The sequence below is a fragment of the Dermacentor silvarum genome, chromosome 8 (genome assembly GCF_013339745.2).
Source record: "Dermacentor silvarum isolate Dsil-2018 chromosome 8, BIME_Dsil_1.4, whole genome shotgun sequence".
In the NCBI taxonomy this organism is placed as follows: domain Eukaryota; kingdom Metazoa; phylum Arthropoda; class Arachnida; order Ixodida; family Ixodidae; genus Dermacentor; species Dermacentor silvarum.
Genome location: NC_051161.1, coordinates 158,798,322 through 158,815,578, shown reverse-complemented (window position 1 = coordinate 158,815,578; position 17,257 = coordinate 158,798,322). Strand labels below are relative to the sequence as shown.

Below are 17,257 nucleotides of genomic sequence, written 5' to 3'. Positions count from 1 at the left end.
CCTTTTTTTTTTTTTTTTGTCTTGTGGCACTCCCGCGGTGCGTAGCGCTGCAGCGTTTGGCATCGTTGATCGTGACGGCATTCTGAACTAGATGCGCGTTGACTTGAAATGTTCAAAAAATATCTGAGATGGTTCAGGGGCCCTTTAAAGACACGGAAGACCATCTTCGAAGTGTTATTGGACCAGTGCACGATGTGCGATCGGTGAGAGTCGTGCGACATCGTTCGAACAGCAGCAGGCAACGAACGGCACCATCCTTCGCCAATTAAGACTTCTTTATTCTCCCCTCGGTGGCATCGGGTGCCACACCATAAGACGCACAAAAAACCAAGGAGACTGCTGCGTACACCACACACTGCGAGCGAGTACCAGTAGCGCGAGTCGGCCCATACCGGCCACCATTAGTCGGTCTGAAATCGACAAAATGTCGCAGTTTCACTCGAAAGGCGAAGCATCAATTTCGATAGCAAATGAGTAGAGAGCTATTTGGAGTAAGGATAGTAGTTTTATGAGCTGTATAATCTTGGACATGCAGCAGCACCAGCAACGCGCAGAACTGTTGTCGACGCCATCGGCGTTTTGCCTGCGTTCGCACCAAACGCGCGTGGCGTTTTTATATAAATACGCATTTGGTGACGCAGCTAAACGTCGCCTCCCCTCCCTGCCTCCCGTCCCCCCACGGCATTTCGCGCCACGGAAGAAGTCGCGTTTGCTCTCTATATATGGTGATTGTAACGGAGGAAAGAGACGCACCCTTCAGAGAGCATGGCGCAGAACGCGCGTTTGTTCTCCGACGTGCGTTCGCTCCCTGTGAAAGCGCGCGTCCCTCGCGCCCTTTCACTCGCACATACAGCGTCCGGAGCGCGGAGACGATTTCATCGCCGTTGACGTCATACGGAACCTCACGGCGACGGCGAAGACGACGGCGATGGCAACGACGACGGCGACGTCAACGGCAGAAATCCGCTATGGAGGGTCCATATAATTGCTATCGCAATAAAAAAAATTCAGTTTCACCCGAGAGAAAGCATAAATTGCGATAGGAAATTGCTATACGGAGTAAGGATAGTAGCTTTATCAGCTGTATAAACTTGGACATGCAGCAGCACAAGCAACGCGCACAACTGTTGTCGACACCGTCGGCGTTTTGCCAGCGTTCGCACCGAACGCACGGCCCTTGGTGACTGTTGCCGCTGCCTCTGGGGGCGGCTCAGAGGTTTTCGACGAGATCAGAACGGAACACTCGTCGATCAGCGTCGGAAGCCTTTACCACCATCTCGCCTCGCAACGTTTTTATATGAATACGCGTTTGGTGCCGCAGCTAAACGTCGCCTCCCCTTCCTCCCGTCCCCCCACGGCATTTCGCGCCACGGAAGAAGTCGCGTTTGCTCTCTATATATGGTGATTGTAACGGAAGAAAGAGACGCAGCCCTTCAGAGAGCACGGCGCAGAACGCGCGTTTGTTCTCCGACGTGCGTTCGCTCCCTGTGAAAGCGCGCGTCCCTCGCTCCCTTTCACTCGCACTACAGCGTCCGGAGCGCGGCGACGATTTCATCGCCGTTGACGTCATACGAAACCTCACGGCGACGACGACGGCAACGACGGCGACGTCAACGGCAGAAATACGCTTTGGTGTGTTCATATAATTGCTATCGCAATAAAACATCGAAACCCAGCAGAAGACCCAGCTCTGACGGAACGGTTCGGCACGGCTCATTCAAGGAGAGAGAACCGGCTTCCTCACTCCGAAAGTACCGCCGCTAACTTACTGAACCACGGCTCCCTCGGTCTTCAAAAGAGCGGCCCACTCCTGAGCGCTCAGGAGCGAGCCGGTTCTTTTGAAGAGGGAGGGAGCCGAGGCGAAAAGAGCGGCTGGCTCCTGAGCGCTCAGGAGGGAGCCGGATCTTGTGAGCCGCTCTTTTGAAGAGCGAGGGAGCGGTGGTTCAGTAAGTGAGCGGCGGTTCTTTCGTTCTTCAGCCGAAGGCGAGGGGGTGAAGGCGACTCTTGCGAGGAAGGGTGGGAGGGCACTTGCTTTCTCGTACCGCTAATAGATGGCGCGGAAGTCGCACCCAGCAAAAGACCCGGCGCTGACGGAACGCATCGACACGGCTCTCTGAACGCGAGAGAACCGGCTCCCTTTCTCCAAAAGAACCGCCGCTCATTTTTACTGAATGACCGCTCACTCGCTCTTTAAAAAGAGCCGCTCACAAGATCCGGCTCGCTCCTGAGCGACCCATGTTTATTATACAGACAACTTCGCGCATTACCACGAGAAGTCGCGCGTAACCAGGAGCATGGTTACCAGGAGCGTAACCAGGGCCTGTTGAGCATCCACTGCGACATTCGTAGTAAATAGCTTGGTAACGGCTGCGAGCTGTTTTTCTACGCTAAAAATTATTTCCAAAACATGGTTTTTCTGTGCCAGCGATGCTTTTTTTGTCTCTCCAATAAAATGCATGTGCAGACAAGCATAAAAAATGGAATGATGATGATGATTGTTGGAGTTGAGTGGCGCAAGGGCCAGGTATGGCCAAAGAGCGCCATGACAGTATTAGTTCGCGCCAAGACGATGGTAATGGCTTGTTAGATGTAGATGAATAGGGAATTATATGAACATTAGATGTGGCATGGCTGTAAAGGGGCCTAAAATCAGTCGCTGTAAAGTGCGTAAAATCTATAAGTAATAAGATTATGGCAATGAGTGATTATGTGTACTATGGACATGAACAATGCATTGCGAAAGAATGATACGAGTTACAAAAAATTAAAGATGCAAGAATTAGCCAGAAGCACAAGTGCCTAAACATAGCCCTTGAAACACAAGGGCCTGGAGGCATGTGCAATTAAAAAAAAACTATCGCAGCAACATCCTCTAGAGAGAGGATGCACTACGAACTTATTGGGCTAACAACATGTAGCACAACATCTTTCAAGAAAGCAAGGACTGCGTTGGTGCTAAAAAGTGTTTCTTTACCGAGAAACATAGCGGGATGCAGAGGGACACAATAGCGATATGCGAGAGGAAAATGTTTCTTTCTCTTTCGGCTTCCCGACACTCCAAGAGGACGTGGAGGACGGTGAGCCTGTCGCCACCTCTACCACATGTTGGAGGATCATTTCCATTCAATAGAAACTTGTGAGTACCATATGTGTGTCCTATTCTGAGACGACAGATTAGGACATCAGTTCGTCGTGTTTTAGTTGTACAGGGCCAGAAACCTAACTGTGGCTTAATCAAGAGGAGCTTATTAGTTGTTTCAGCGTCCCACAGACGCTGCCTCGCAGTTTCCTTCGCAAAAAAGGCTTCAGATCTGTGGAGGAAATAGCAGCGGCAGGATTAATAGCTTGCGATGTAGTTGATGTGGCCAACTGGTCTGCTAGCACATTGCCCTCGATGCCTCTATGGCCAGGCACCCAGCATATTATTACATGTCTACGAGATTGGTAAATGTTACACAAGAGTGAGTAAAGCTCAATAAAAACAGGATTTTTATGCTTTTGTAAAGATGTTAACGCTTTTACAAGACTTAACGAGTCTCTGAATAATATTGCTTTTTCTAGTTTTAATTTCTTTATATGTTTCACCGCAGACAGTACTGCGTATGCTTCTGCTGTGAATATACTTGTTAGGGGGTTCAATACATCAGATTTAGAAAAAGAGGGGCCAACAGCCGCGTATGATACGCCAGCATGGGACTTAGATGCGTCTGTGTAGAACTCCGAGCACGAGTACTTCAATTGAAGTTCGCGGAAATGCATTGTAATTTCGAGCTCAGGAGCGTACTTTGTGACCTCTACAAAGGATAAATCACAATCTATCACCTGCCACTCCCAGGGCAGTGACAGCTTGGCAGGAGGCATTAGGCGATGTTCTACAATTGGGACATCCAACTCCTCGCTAAGTTCTCTTACACGCAGTGAGAAAGGCCGCCTCATAGAGGGTCGATTATAGAAAAGCGTTGCACACTTCAAATCATTTACGGTTACAGAACAAGGATGTTCTCGATTGGAGTGCACTTTGAGAAAATAGATGAAGCTGATGTATGTTCTCTGGAGATGGAGTGACCACTCATTGGATTCTACCTATAAGCTTTCAACGGGGCTTGTTCTGAATGCGCCAGTGGCCAGGCGGATACCTAGATGGTGGACAGGATCTAACATTTTTAGTGCGCTCGGGGCAGCAGAGTGATATACCACGGCACCATAATCCAATCGTGACCTAATGAGGCTCTTGTGAAGATTCATTAAACACTTCCTGTCACTGCCCCAGGATGTGCGAGATAAAATTTTCAGTAAGTTCATTGTTTTTAGGCATTTCGTCTTGAGGTGTTTTATGTGGTGGATGAAAGTAAGCTTAGAGTCAAGTATGATGCCTAAAAACTTGTGTTCTTTGTTCATAGGTATTTGTTGTCCATACATTTCGATGGTGGGATCTGCAACGAGACCTTTCTTCCTGGTGAAAAGAACACAAGAGCTTTTGTGGGGGTTTACTTTGAACCCGTTTTCGTCTGCCCACTTAGACACTTTGTTAAACCCCTGCTGTACCTGTCTCTCGCACACTGCAAGGTTACAGGACTTGAAGCCTATTTGTATATCGTCCACGTAGATGGAATAAAAAATAGCTGGTGGCAACGAAGCACGAAGCGTGTTCATTTTGACGATAAAGAGCGTGCAACTGAGCACGCCTCCCTGGGGTACACCAGTTTCCTGTACAAATGGACGCGACAGTGCATTGCCTATTTTAACCCGAAATGTGCGGTTGTGTAGGTAGCTTTCAATAATGTTTAACATATTGCCGCGAATGCCAATTGCCGACAGATCGCGCAAGATTCCATAACGCCAGGTTGTATCATACGCCTTTTCCATATCTAGAAACACGGATAAGGAATATTGTTTATGTATGAAGGCATCACGAATGTTTGCTTCGATGCGCACGAGATGGTCGGTTGTAGACCGTCCTTCTCTGAAGCCGTATTGATATGGATCAAGAATTTTGTTTGACTCAAGGAAGTGTAATAGGCGACGGTTTATCATTTTTTCAAAAAGTTTGCAAATACAACTTGTGAGGGCTATTGGGCGGTAACTTGTTACTAATGTGGGGTCTTTACCTTGTTTCAAAATTGGGACGACAAGGGATTCTTTCCATGCAATAGGTAGGTACCCGGCAGCCCATATAGCATTAAAGAGTGCGAGTAGCGTTATTTGAGTATCGCTGTGGATGTGTTTAATAATATCGTACATGATCCTGTCAGGTCCAGGTGGAGAGCTCTGACATGTATTCAAGGAGGCTCTCAACTCGGCGATGTTAAAAGGCGTGTTATAGGGTTCGTTCTGTCTGCATTTACGAGGCGATGGGATTTACGGCGATGGTCTGCCTTGCGTTCTGCGATTTGTTTGTGCTTTAGGAAGGCCTCGGAATAATGATTTGAACTAGATATGCACTCGAAGTGTTCGCCAAGAGCGTCAGCTTGGTCTACCAAGCTGTTCGCTTCGTCGTTCACTAGCGGCAAAGGATGGATTTCTTTTCCCTTTAACCTCTTTAGCCCGTGCCAGACTTTTGCCTCTAGAGTGTATGAGTTTATACCAGAGAGAAACCTCTCCCAGCTTGCCCTCTTAGCCTGTCTTCGCGTCCTTATTCCCTGGGATTTAACATGTTTAAACTCTATTAAATTTCCAGTCGTAGGACATTCACGTAGTTTCCCCCAAGCTTTATTTTGCCGCCTTCGTGCCTGTCTGCAGTCGTCATTACACCAGGGGACCCGTCTTTTGAATGAAGTACTCGTTTGAGGAATGAACTTCTCAGCGGCGTCAATGATAAAAGCAGCAAAATATGATACGGCGTGATCTATACTAAAATTATTTATAAAATCTCGTGATAAGTACGTGGATTCCCTAAAGCATTCCCAGTCAGCTGAGGCTAGTTTCCAGCGTGGGACATGCGGAAGGGAGTCATGTTCGGTTACTAAGTTTAGGGTTACTGGAAAATGATCCCTTCCGTATGGGTTTTTAATTACATGCCATTCTAAATCAGAGAAAAGTGAGGCAGAGCCAATCGACAGGTCTATTGATGAATAAGAACTATGATGGATATTGTAATATGTTGGTTCATTCTTATTGAAGAGGCACGCACCGGAGTTAACAAGGAAGTTCTCAATGAATCGGCCTCTCGCGTCGGATCGCGAGTCTCCCCAAAGAGTGTGATGAGCATTAAAATCACCAGTGATAATGTATGGCTCTGGGAGCTGGTCGATGAGGCTGTAAAATTCCGTTTTACTGAGGTGATGGTTGGGTGGTATGTAAATGGAGCAAATGGTTATAAGCTTGTTGAATAAAATTGCTCGCACAGATACAGCCTCGAGAGGCGTGTGTAGGGCAAACTGTTGGCAAGCAACAGACTTACTTACAACGATGGCTACACCTCCGGACGAGGCAGAGGCGTTGTCACGATCTTTACGGAAAATGGCATATTGCTTCAGAAAGTTGGACTGTGTAGGCTTTAAGTGTGTTTCTTGGACACACAGCACCTTCGGATTATATTTATGTATGAGTTCTGTGATGTCGTCGAGGTTACGAAGTAATCCTCTGACGTTCCACTGTAGTATCTGTGTGTTCATGTTTGCAGACAATGTTTGTGCTGTGTGTCTCGTGTGAAAACACTAACTTAACTTACAGAGCCCTTGTCGGGCCCTGTGATGCGGGCTTTTTTTTTTTTTTTTGGAGCGGTCGAGAGATTCTCGCCGCTCCTTTGGCGCTGGCTGCGCCGTCTGGCTGGAAGATGTGTTCATCGGCTCTTGCAGAGCGCTGGACACCCGCTCTTGAGAGCGGTTTGTTCGCGGTGAAGGCCTCGTCTCGAGAGACAAGGCCTTGGAGGCCACTAGCCCAGAGGTTGATGGCCCCTTCTGCTGGGGTGGCGGAGCAGCGCTAGCTGCAGCCGCCGAGGGGGCGGATGACGTCGCTGGCAGCTCACTGTGTGTGAGCCGGACAGCCGCCGGAAGCCGCTGTGGCGCTGCCCCCTGACGCGCCACTTCGGCAAAGCTGGTTTTCGGCAGGTGCAATACCCGCCTGCGTGCCTCCTTGAAAGTTATGTTTTCTTTTACCTTAATTGTCACTATTTCCTTTTCTTTTTCCAGGATGGGCACGACCGCGAGTATGCGGCGTGCTCCCCATCACAGTTCACAAAGTGGAGAGATATTCGCATGATTCAGAGAGATGCTCAGTTGCACTGCATTTCGCACAAGTCTGACGGCCTCGGCAGTTCTGCGAACTGTGGCCGAATCTTTGGCATTTGAAGCATCGAAGAGAGTTTGGCACGTATGGCCTGACACGTAATTTAATGTATCCGGCTTCAATGGTCTCGGGTAAAACACTAGAACCAAAAGTAAGGATTATATGTTTTGTCTTTAGCTCCTTGCCATCGCGCCTCATCTTGATTCGTTTTACAGTCAAAACATTTTGCTCTTTGAATCCTTCCAAAAGTTCATCTTCGGTGAGCTCCAACAGGTCGTCATCAGAAATAACACCGCGGGTGGTGTTCATAGCGTGGTGCGGGGTCACAGTCACAGGAAAGTCTCCAAACGACACTAGATTCTGTAGTTTATCGTGTTGTTTTTTATCGCGGAGTTCCTATAGTCTCTGTCAGAATCTTTGCAACGATAAAGGGTGAGATCACTCTCACGGTCTTTTCAGTTTTCTCACTGTGTACCACGTGGTAGCGTGGAAAGTTTTCAACTTGTCGGCCAAAAGATTTAAAAACTTCTTCGGTGCGCCCCCTTTTTTTGGGGTAATCAGAAAGCGCTGGAAAAGAATTAGCCATAAAATATTCATGTTTCGGCAGAAACGCCAGCCACCCACCATGGAGTCCTACTAGGGGACGCTGCAGTGCCTGTAAACATAGGCCCTGCAGACGCCAGCTGTACGTCACCACTATAAGCGAATATGAAATAACCTAGGCAGGCTACTCACACAGGGTTAACTCTCGCTGCCAAGTAGATCGGAAGGAATATAGAAGGGAGGAGAAGACAGGAAAGATTAAAAGTAAGAGAGAAAGACGAAGGTTGGAGAGGAGGATAGAAAAGGCAACTACCGATTTCTCCCGGATGGGTCAGTCCGGGAGTGCCGTCTACGTGAAGCCGAGGCCAAAGGGGTGTGTTGCGTCCGCCGAGCGGCCATAAAGGTCCAAGCAGTCAGCATCGGCTCTACCCCCAGGATCCCCTTTTCCCCGGACACGGCTAAGCCACGCACGGTTAAACGTGGGAGGGTCCAACCCTCGTGTGCTCGGGTCCGTGGTGTCGCAACACACCAAACGCCTGCTGACGCAGACGCCCCTGCGGGGAAAAAATGGAATGTGCACCAGCAGAGTTGTTGTAGTTAAAACCTAGAAATCGCTGAACAAGGAACGTGATCTACATAGCTCAATATACAGTCTTATACATAAATAAAAATACACGAGCAATGTGTTCTCGTAAACTTCTCGAACCGATAAATTCGTGCACTTAATCAGGCATCCAGAGCGTCGGACAGCAATATATGAAGGAAATGGTCGGTCCGACTCGATAACGGACACTGTTCTAGAATGTACAAGTTCTAGAATGTATAACGCTATTCGCATCACGCATGTAATCTGATTACAAAAGGTTTGGTAACAACACAGACTACAAATTGAATCGACTACGGTAATCGAGAATGTCCAGATAGACGCAGATGTGTCCTGCGCCGGTCATTAATGTTTAACATTTGTTAGCTGGTCGAAAGTGGTCACCTGAAAAATATCAACAAGTACACGTGTAATATGCTCGGTCCCCATCTGTAAATCACATGGTTAACACGGTGCCTCACTGGCTATTACGCTCCCGACTTCGTGGATTCGAATATCGGCCACGGTGACCGTAGTCCAACGCGGTCCATTGCAAAAAGTCCTTGCCTACTCTTGTTTAGAGCAGGCTAAAAAAGCCTGATGTCTTCTCTGCGCTTACACTAATAAGCGCTGCTTCACTGCAGGTCTTTAAATACCAATGGACAAGTGAAGCAATCAAAGCACACATGAGCGGAGGAACTAAGTAGATCATCAGTATTTAGTGTTGTTGACGCATAACGTCCTCATTAACTCGTAAATGAATCGAATAACAAAGCCATATCCAGGGCAGACATCACGCAAGCAAATGAAAGTGCCCACAGTGCTCAAAGACGCTGAACATTTGCCTATGTTGATGCTGCAATGTATCCGTCACAACCAGCCATGAACCTGGCAGTTGTTGTGGGTACAAAAATGGATATCACAACCAGCTCCATACGTACCAAGCAACCAAAAGAAAGTGAAGAGGCCGCAAGTAGCTTTAGCACACGCTTGAACGACTGTATCATGCATTGTCACCGATTCCGAAGCAGCCTTAATTAATTACACCAAGGGACCTAATCACCTCCAGCATACCAAATTCTCAGTGAAACACATCCTACCTGCAGAACTTTTCGACAGATGTGGACGCGAGGCCATGCAGGGGTAATTGGGAACAACGCTGCGCACGACGGTGCCCGAGCAAGTATCAACCGGGAGAGTCACTTGCGTCGCCGATCCCCTCTCCGGACAAGTAATCTCCAAAGAGACCCAAACAGATCTACACCCCGTAGAACCAGAACCAGATCAAGAAAGAACAGTTTCCCAATACGAACTAATGGAAGATCGAATGACTCATGATTACGGAGAAATCCTCGAATACTATCGAAATGCCCGCTACAAATGCCCTCCCACCGACAAATCATTAAACAAAGATCAAGCAATTGCATGGAGGGTTCTGCAAACAAGAGCCTTCCTTACACCAGTAATGATGCACCGAATACACCCAGAAGCATACTGATCACACTGTAAGACATGCAATACACCACGTGCAGACCTCCATCAGATTATATGGGCATGCCCATCAGCTCCAAACAATATCAGACAGAGCACAAACCACAATGCTAAAATAAAAGCTACTGAGCAGTGGGAGGCTATACTGCTCAGCGAATGCCCAGAAGACCAGCCCCCGGCTGTCCGGCTCGCGGAGGACGCCGCTACGGTTGAAGGCCTGGCCTACGTCTGACGGAAAAGGGAGCTTTACGGGACTAGCCTCCCGGCCCCTCCGTTCCCCTTTCGAACCCAGCAGGGACTTTTCACTAAAGGTGTGTAGAAACTTCTTCCTAGCTCACCTGCTATCATCATCGTCATGGTCACTTTTTTTCATTAAAACTCCATGTTTACTCATCGATCACTCTTCCTGTATGGTCCTTCGCGGGTTTCTACAAAATTAGCCCGTGAAACCCGGGAGCTGTATTAATTAACGACCGACCAGCCCCCAGAACCGACTTACGACGAGGTCACGCATGAATTCGCCGGGAAGAGTGGAATCAACGCTACCGACGGCCCCCATCCACCCACCGATAGTCACCTGCTACAAGGAGGCCAAACTGACCATCAATAGGGCACTGATCAGAATGACGGTAACCGTGATTTTCGACGATATCGACACGGTGCTCAGTGAGGCCACAACGACTCAACTTCATGTCATGAGCAGCCGGCTCGACATGCTTCAGGAGATGCTTAGTTTTCTAGTTGAAAAGATCGAAGTGTTGATTTATGACGATGACACGTATGAATGATATACTATTCAGGTAGAATAGATGGATTACGGTGGAGTGTAAACTCAGCCTTGCTATTGAGGTGAGACAGAGTGTAAACAGTCAAGGCGTGTCAGAGATCTCTGAAAGGGGTATAACCATCTTATTACTCTTGTGCCTTGAAGCGTTGCGATATACAGGGTGTTTCAGCGAACACTTTCAAAAATTCTTAAAGGTTGCCTGTGGCAGATAGCACAATTCTAGTTGATGAGCTGGTCTACTCGAAGAGGCGGACATTACTTGCACAAAAATTGAAATGCATAATCAAATAATTAACAGAAATTCACTAATTAAGTTTTAACTAATTGCCTGATGGCCCATATTGCAATTTACAAATTGTAGCCGTGGAGTTCGCAAGGCGGATCCACTTGGAACGAATTCTCAGGATGACACCATTTTCGAGATATTAATTCCAGAACTTTGCGGAGAAATGCATTGGCGTTCCAGTTAGGTTCTTAAGAAAACGTCACTTCATGCATGGAAGCTAAAAATTAACTGTAACGCCAATGTATTTCTCAGCAAAGTTACGTAAATTAATATCTCGAAACTAGTGTCACCCTGAGAATTAATTTTAAGTGGATAAGCCTCGCGAACTCCATGGCTACAATTTGTAAATTGCAATGTGGGCCATCAGGTAATTATTTAAAAACTTCATTAGTGAATTTTTGTTAACTAGTCGATTATGCATTTCAATTTTTTGTGCAAGTGATGTCCGCCTCTTCGAGTAGACCAGCTCATTAAGTAGAATTGGGCTATCTGCCACAGGCAACCTTAAATAAATTTTGAAAGTGTTCACTGAAACACCCTGTATACAACCGGTAAAAGATTGTAAGAGCAAAACTATAAGCCATAGCTACATTGAAGAAGGTAAAAGAAAGAACGGCATAAAGACAAATTTTCAATGACGTGGAAGTACCTACTGAAGACAATATTGTCGTGTCTAAAACCGGCAGTACCATGGTTAAAGACGTGTATGATGGAATCGAAGACAGCTAGCTATCAACGGATATCATCTTGGACATTAGAGACGTTTCGAAAGCACAATGATGAACAAGTCGTAGCTGCTGTAGCCACACCCGATACCGAAAGACGTTTGTACAGTGAGCAGAGAATGCGAACGGTTCAAACAGCAACACCCGGTTTGACAAGTTATCTGATGAACAGTCCAGGAGTCCACGAAGGCCTCATTTTAACCAAAAATTCCCGGTCCCTGTCCAGGCAAGGGAAGGCATGCTCATTGTATTGATGACCACGAAAGCGCACGCGTGAACCGAAGCGAAATGAAGTCCAGCCAGTACAGGTGCTGCCAACAGGAGGCCCATCGTCACTGCGCAATCAACTTACAAGAACGTCTGACCACTGCCCTGCCTCCCGCTGTCATAACTAACGGCTTAACTCTCAAAGAATCCTACGTGGCACAAACAGGCAACGTCCGACAATTAAGACTGCTGCTCCCACAGATATCTATTAAAGCAAGGACAACGATGCATCAGCATCCGGACATCATCCGCGCAAAATCAAAGCTGTGCAAAGACAAAATTACGTGTCCGTTTCGCCGAGTGCTTTGACGACGTTTAGTACTGCTTCAAAGAACATCAAGCAACGACCACAGAATACTAAACGCCAGCTACAGATGTTCAACGTTGAACGAGGTCATGTAACACCCCTACGTGTGCACACCAGAAGTGACACAACGAAACAAAGTACAACTCTGCATTCGGTAAGGCAACAAGGACAGGGCACAGATCCTGGTGCACACCGGTCACAAGGCGAATTTAGACGAGCCAGTGAATAACGACTCCTGTGCAAGGTTTCCTTCACATTATCCGGCCTGCTGGAACATCGCGATCGTTTTCATGTGTTGTAACCGGACTATCTCTTTACCAACAACGCGAAAGTAACCCTTCATGTGGCGACGGGGAGTGTGTAGAAACTTCTTCCTCGCTCACCTGCTATCATCATCGTCATCGTCCCAGTTGTTCTATTAAAACGCCATGTTTTCTCATCAACCGCTCTTCCTGCGTGGTCTTTCGCGGGTTTCTACAAAACGTGTTTTATCTTTACCTTTCCTGACAGTAGGCACAGTTCCAATGTTCGCGCCATTGGTATGCATAATCAATTTACCGGCAGCGATATTTATATTAACTGGTTTATTTCTTTCAGAACAAGCTCTGTTGTGGTACAATACCTATCTGAAATTCGCAAAACACTACTTTCACGGACACAATATAGGTGGAGGAATGTTACCATTCTAAGCAGACGCGATTGTTTTCTCGGAGTTGAGAAAATCACTTACCGGCATGTGGGATCGCCACTCTTCCTTTTGGTATATTCGGTGCCAGACATCTGTGATGCCAGTCCTCGTAAAGTAGACAATGAGGCACTCTCCGCCATCCTTGAGCAGTCGACTGATGTTGCGGTAAGCTTTGTGCAAGTCCCAAATGTAGTGAAAAGTCAGGAAAGAGAAGACGCGGTCGAAGAGCCCGTACTTGTCGACGATGAATTGAACATCTCCGTTCTCTATGTCCAAGACCTCGAAACAAACTTTTGGCTCCATGTGGTGGTTTTGGGCATATACAATCATGTCTTCGGATATATCCGTGGAGATGACACGAGCAAAGGGCCGCAGACGCGGTAGCAGCTTCTCTGCGAGGAAGTTACCTGGTCCGCAACCGACATCGAGGTATTGGTAGTCATCGCTTGCGGGCCTTCGGAATTGCACATGATTTAAGGCTGCCAGGTTCTCGCTGTAGGAAAATTGCTTCAACCATGTAAACGATTCTGGATCAAGGTCTGACGTTGTTTGCTTTAGTTGTTTCTCCATACCATACGACATGACGGCTGAATCATCCATGCCTTGTACACTCCTTGTATTTCGAGAGTATGCCCTGCGCACCTGAATTAGGACAATATCACAATATCACACATGTAATATAAGCAACTAATTGAAGATCACATGTAAATTAGAGACGCACATGTTCTTTAAATATTGTGTTCCATCGACTGCCATAAACATGAACGCTGGCCCCGTCTGCTAATCACCTGCCTAACGAAGGGGAAAATATGTTTTGTCAAGTTATCATTCGTTTTATGCATGCATGCATGTCGCCCCATTGGGTAATATTAAAAAGTTTCGCCATTAAGGTAAACTTCATTTCTTATAACATTTAGGTGTTTGAGACCATGCACGCGTGAAAGCAGCAAATAATTCATAGTCTCTTGCATCCCATCACCGTATATTCTGGAACAATAGGCATTTTAAAACGAAGCTTTGTTCACTAGCATACTCGGGTTCGGCGCTGCTGCTGCTGCATTGGTCGGTGTTTCGGAGTATATATGTTGCCCACGTAGTTTAATGCAATTTATTTTCGTGTGCCCTTAACTTACGTCATTTTTGCGTTACGATATTATCACGAAATTTATGCCCACGGGAAAACGTCAATGATGAAATATTCACACAACACTAAAAACTAATTATATATGTACTTGGCCAGCTTGTTGTGCTGGCTTTACCCCATTAAGCGTGCGAATTGAACTTTCATGACTGTTTACGCCTGCGCAATGCCAGAAACTTTACTGTGCGCCATTATAAAACTAAACAAAAAATCAAGATTGAGTGTGGAGGCACGCGAATATATTGTTACGCTAAAGCTACGAAAAGCACTGAAGAAGAGGAGAACGAAGTGCAGTTGTCTTGCTAGCGGCTCGGTGTCGGCGCGGCCCCTTTTCATCAATTCATCTGTTAATAAACACGCCCCATCGTAACAGTTTTTGGTGGAGGTGCTGGGTAGAACAACGGCGTCCCCGAGCAACGACGACGAAGCGCCCGCAGGAGCTGCAATCCGTGGAGCTTCGCCGAAGTCGCCGAATTGCCGGTCTGCCACCAGAGATGGCTTCCGACGGTGACAACCCGCCGCCTTCTTCCAGCTCCCAATGGCAGCCCTACATCGAACCACGAACCTTCGCCGGAAAAGCCGGGGAAGACGTGGACGGATGGCTCAGCTTTTACCAACGCGCAAGTAGGTTCAATGGCTGGAATGCCACCGCCCAGCTTAACAACGTTGCCTTCTTCCTCGAGGGAACCGCATCAGTGTGGTTTGAAAACCACGAAGAAAGCATGACGACGTGGGAACGGTTCGTAGATGAAATCAAGAAGTGCTTCGGAGAACCGGCAGCTAAAAAGAAGCGTGCAGAACAAACCCTAATGCAGCGAGCCCAAGTTCCCGGCGAAACATGCACGACGTACATAGAGGAAGTGCTGAAATTGTGCAAGGCCCTGGACCCTCAGATGACAGAAGAGGACAAAGTTGGTCATCTTCTAAAAAGGATTGCCGAGGACGTGTACCAGTTCCTCATCGGAAAAGACAGTATCGACTCCGTCAGTGACGTCATTCGGCACTGCCGCACGTTTGAAGCCTTGAGAGCTCGGCGTATCACACCGAAGTTCGGCCGCCTGGCGAACGTAACTAACGTGGCCAGTGTTGACGTGGTCCCAGCTTCATCCGACCTTGCGTCTGTTATTCGGCAAGTGGTGCGCGAGGAGCTTGACCGACGTGAGGCGGCTTCCCTCTCGACTGCGCGGGTTCGAGAGCCCTTTGCTCACTGCGACTTTGGTGAGACGTCCATCACCGCCGTCTCCACAGATGCCTACAACTTCGCTCCTCGTTCAAGAGCGTCAAATCCTACTATGAACTGCGCATCCAAGTTATCAGTTCCACGGCGGTTACTCACCCAGAGCACCTGCAGTTCCTCACGAGTGGGATGGCCGTGCCAGTTATCCAGCGAATGACAATTTCAGTGCCTCCCGTGAGCGTCCCATCTGCTTCCAATGCGGTATTCGCGGACATGTCGCCAGATTTTGTCCACATCGCCGTCGCACGTCACCACCGTCGTATGAGCGACCACGCACTTTTTATCGACGCAGCAATCGCCACGGTGACGGGACACGCTGGCCTTCTGACTCCGATGGCAGGACAAACCACCAGGCGAATTACCGCAGCGACTCACCAGCTTCTGTGCGGAGCTTGACGCCTCCGCCTTCACGCCAGCGCAGGTCTCCATCTCCGCGACGACGTCTGACGTCACCGCCGCCGGGAAACTAGCGGCGCGACCAATGGAGGTGAGGTCGCCAGTCATCTTCAGCTACACGCCCCTATGCCTCCGTCCGTCACCATGTGTCATAACAAGATTCGTGTTCTAGTGGACAATGTTGCTACGTTGGCCTTAGTGGACACAGGAGCGAGTGTCTCCGTTATCAGCCTGGATTTCAAAACCCAACTAGGCCGTAAAGTGATGTTTCTCTGGGATAACGCTAATGCATTTCGTGCTGTGAGTTGAGAGTTGCTCCGACCTATTGGAGTGTGCACAGCGAACGTTTATTTCTCTGATCACGTGTATCAAGCCGAATTTGCAGTTCTTGCTCAATCCACTCACAACGTAATTCTTGGCCTCGATTTCCTACAACAGTGCGGTGCCACTGTTGACTGCGGTACTGGCGAGCTTTTCCTCTCTCCTCTTGCCGACCAACCTGCTGCCTGTTCATGCACTCTCGCCGTCATTGAAGATGCTGTCTTACTGGCACGTTCCTTATCCAGAGTTCGAGTTGCTGCTTGCGGTGTCGACGCCGATACATTTGATGCAATTGTTGAGCCTGTGCCTTCGATGGTTGTGAAGAAAAGTGTGCTCGTACCTCAATGCGTCCTCTCTGTGGCCTGCGGAACAACTACATTGTGGGTGTGAAATTTAGCCTCCCAGTCAGTTGTGCTACCCAAGGGTATGCGACTTGCCTCTTTTGAAGTGGATACCAGCCTACACATAGGCGCTTTAACTGATGACACGTCACACGAATCCCGAGAGCACGGGGCTGGTCCCGTTGTCCCAGAAGACTCGTTGCCTTTTCTAAAAAATGATAAACAAGTCACTGTCTTTAGAGAAGCGTCAAGCCTTGGTCAGCGTCCTTAGCAAACATGCGTCATTATTTGATTTCGAGCACAACGCTACCAAAGTACGCGTTCCAGCTACGCGGGCTCGCCACCGGATCGACACGGGTTCAGCGCATCCCATAAGGCAGAAGCCTTACCGCGTGTCGGCGTCAGAGCGCAAGATCATCGCTGAACAGGTCGACGACATGCTAGCCAAGGGCATCATCCAAGAATCCTCTAGCCCATGGGCTGCGCCGGTCATCATCGTGAAAAAGAAAGATGGGTCCTGGAGGTTTTGTGTCGACTACCGGCGTCTCAATTCTGTGACGAAAAAGGATGTGTATCCGCTTCCCCGCATCGATGACGTTGTCGATTGCCTTCATTCCGCGTCCTACGTTTCATCTGTGGACCTCCGATCAGGCTACTGGCAGATACCCATGCATTCAGCTGACAAAGAGAAAACCGCTTTTGTGACCCCAGACGGCTTGTTTGAATTCAACGTTATGCCGTTTGGTTTGTGCAACGCACCTGCAACATTTGAAAGATTTATGGACTCGGTACTGCGCGGCCTGAAATGGGAGATTTGTTTGTGTTATCTTGATGACGTCGTCATTTTTTGCCGCACTTTTGCAGAGCACAACGATCGACTGGACATTGCTTTGACGTGCCTTGAACAAGCTGCACTT

General features: G+C 48.1%; 1 protein-coding gene across 1 annotated transcript in view; it reads right to left on the bottom strand.

Moving 5' to 3' along the window:
• Positions 1-17,257, bottom strand: part of LOC125947748 (uncharacterized) — a 116,222-nt gene that overhangs the window by 32,898 nt on the left and 66,067 nt on the right. Inside the window, exon 3 of the mRNA XM_049673022.1 lies at positions 12,947-13,546. Coding sequence (XP_049528979.1) covers positions 12,947-13,546 — 600 coding nt within the window. The remainder of the gene's footprint in view (positions 1-12,946; positions 13,547-17,257) is intronic.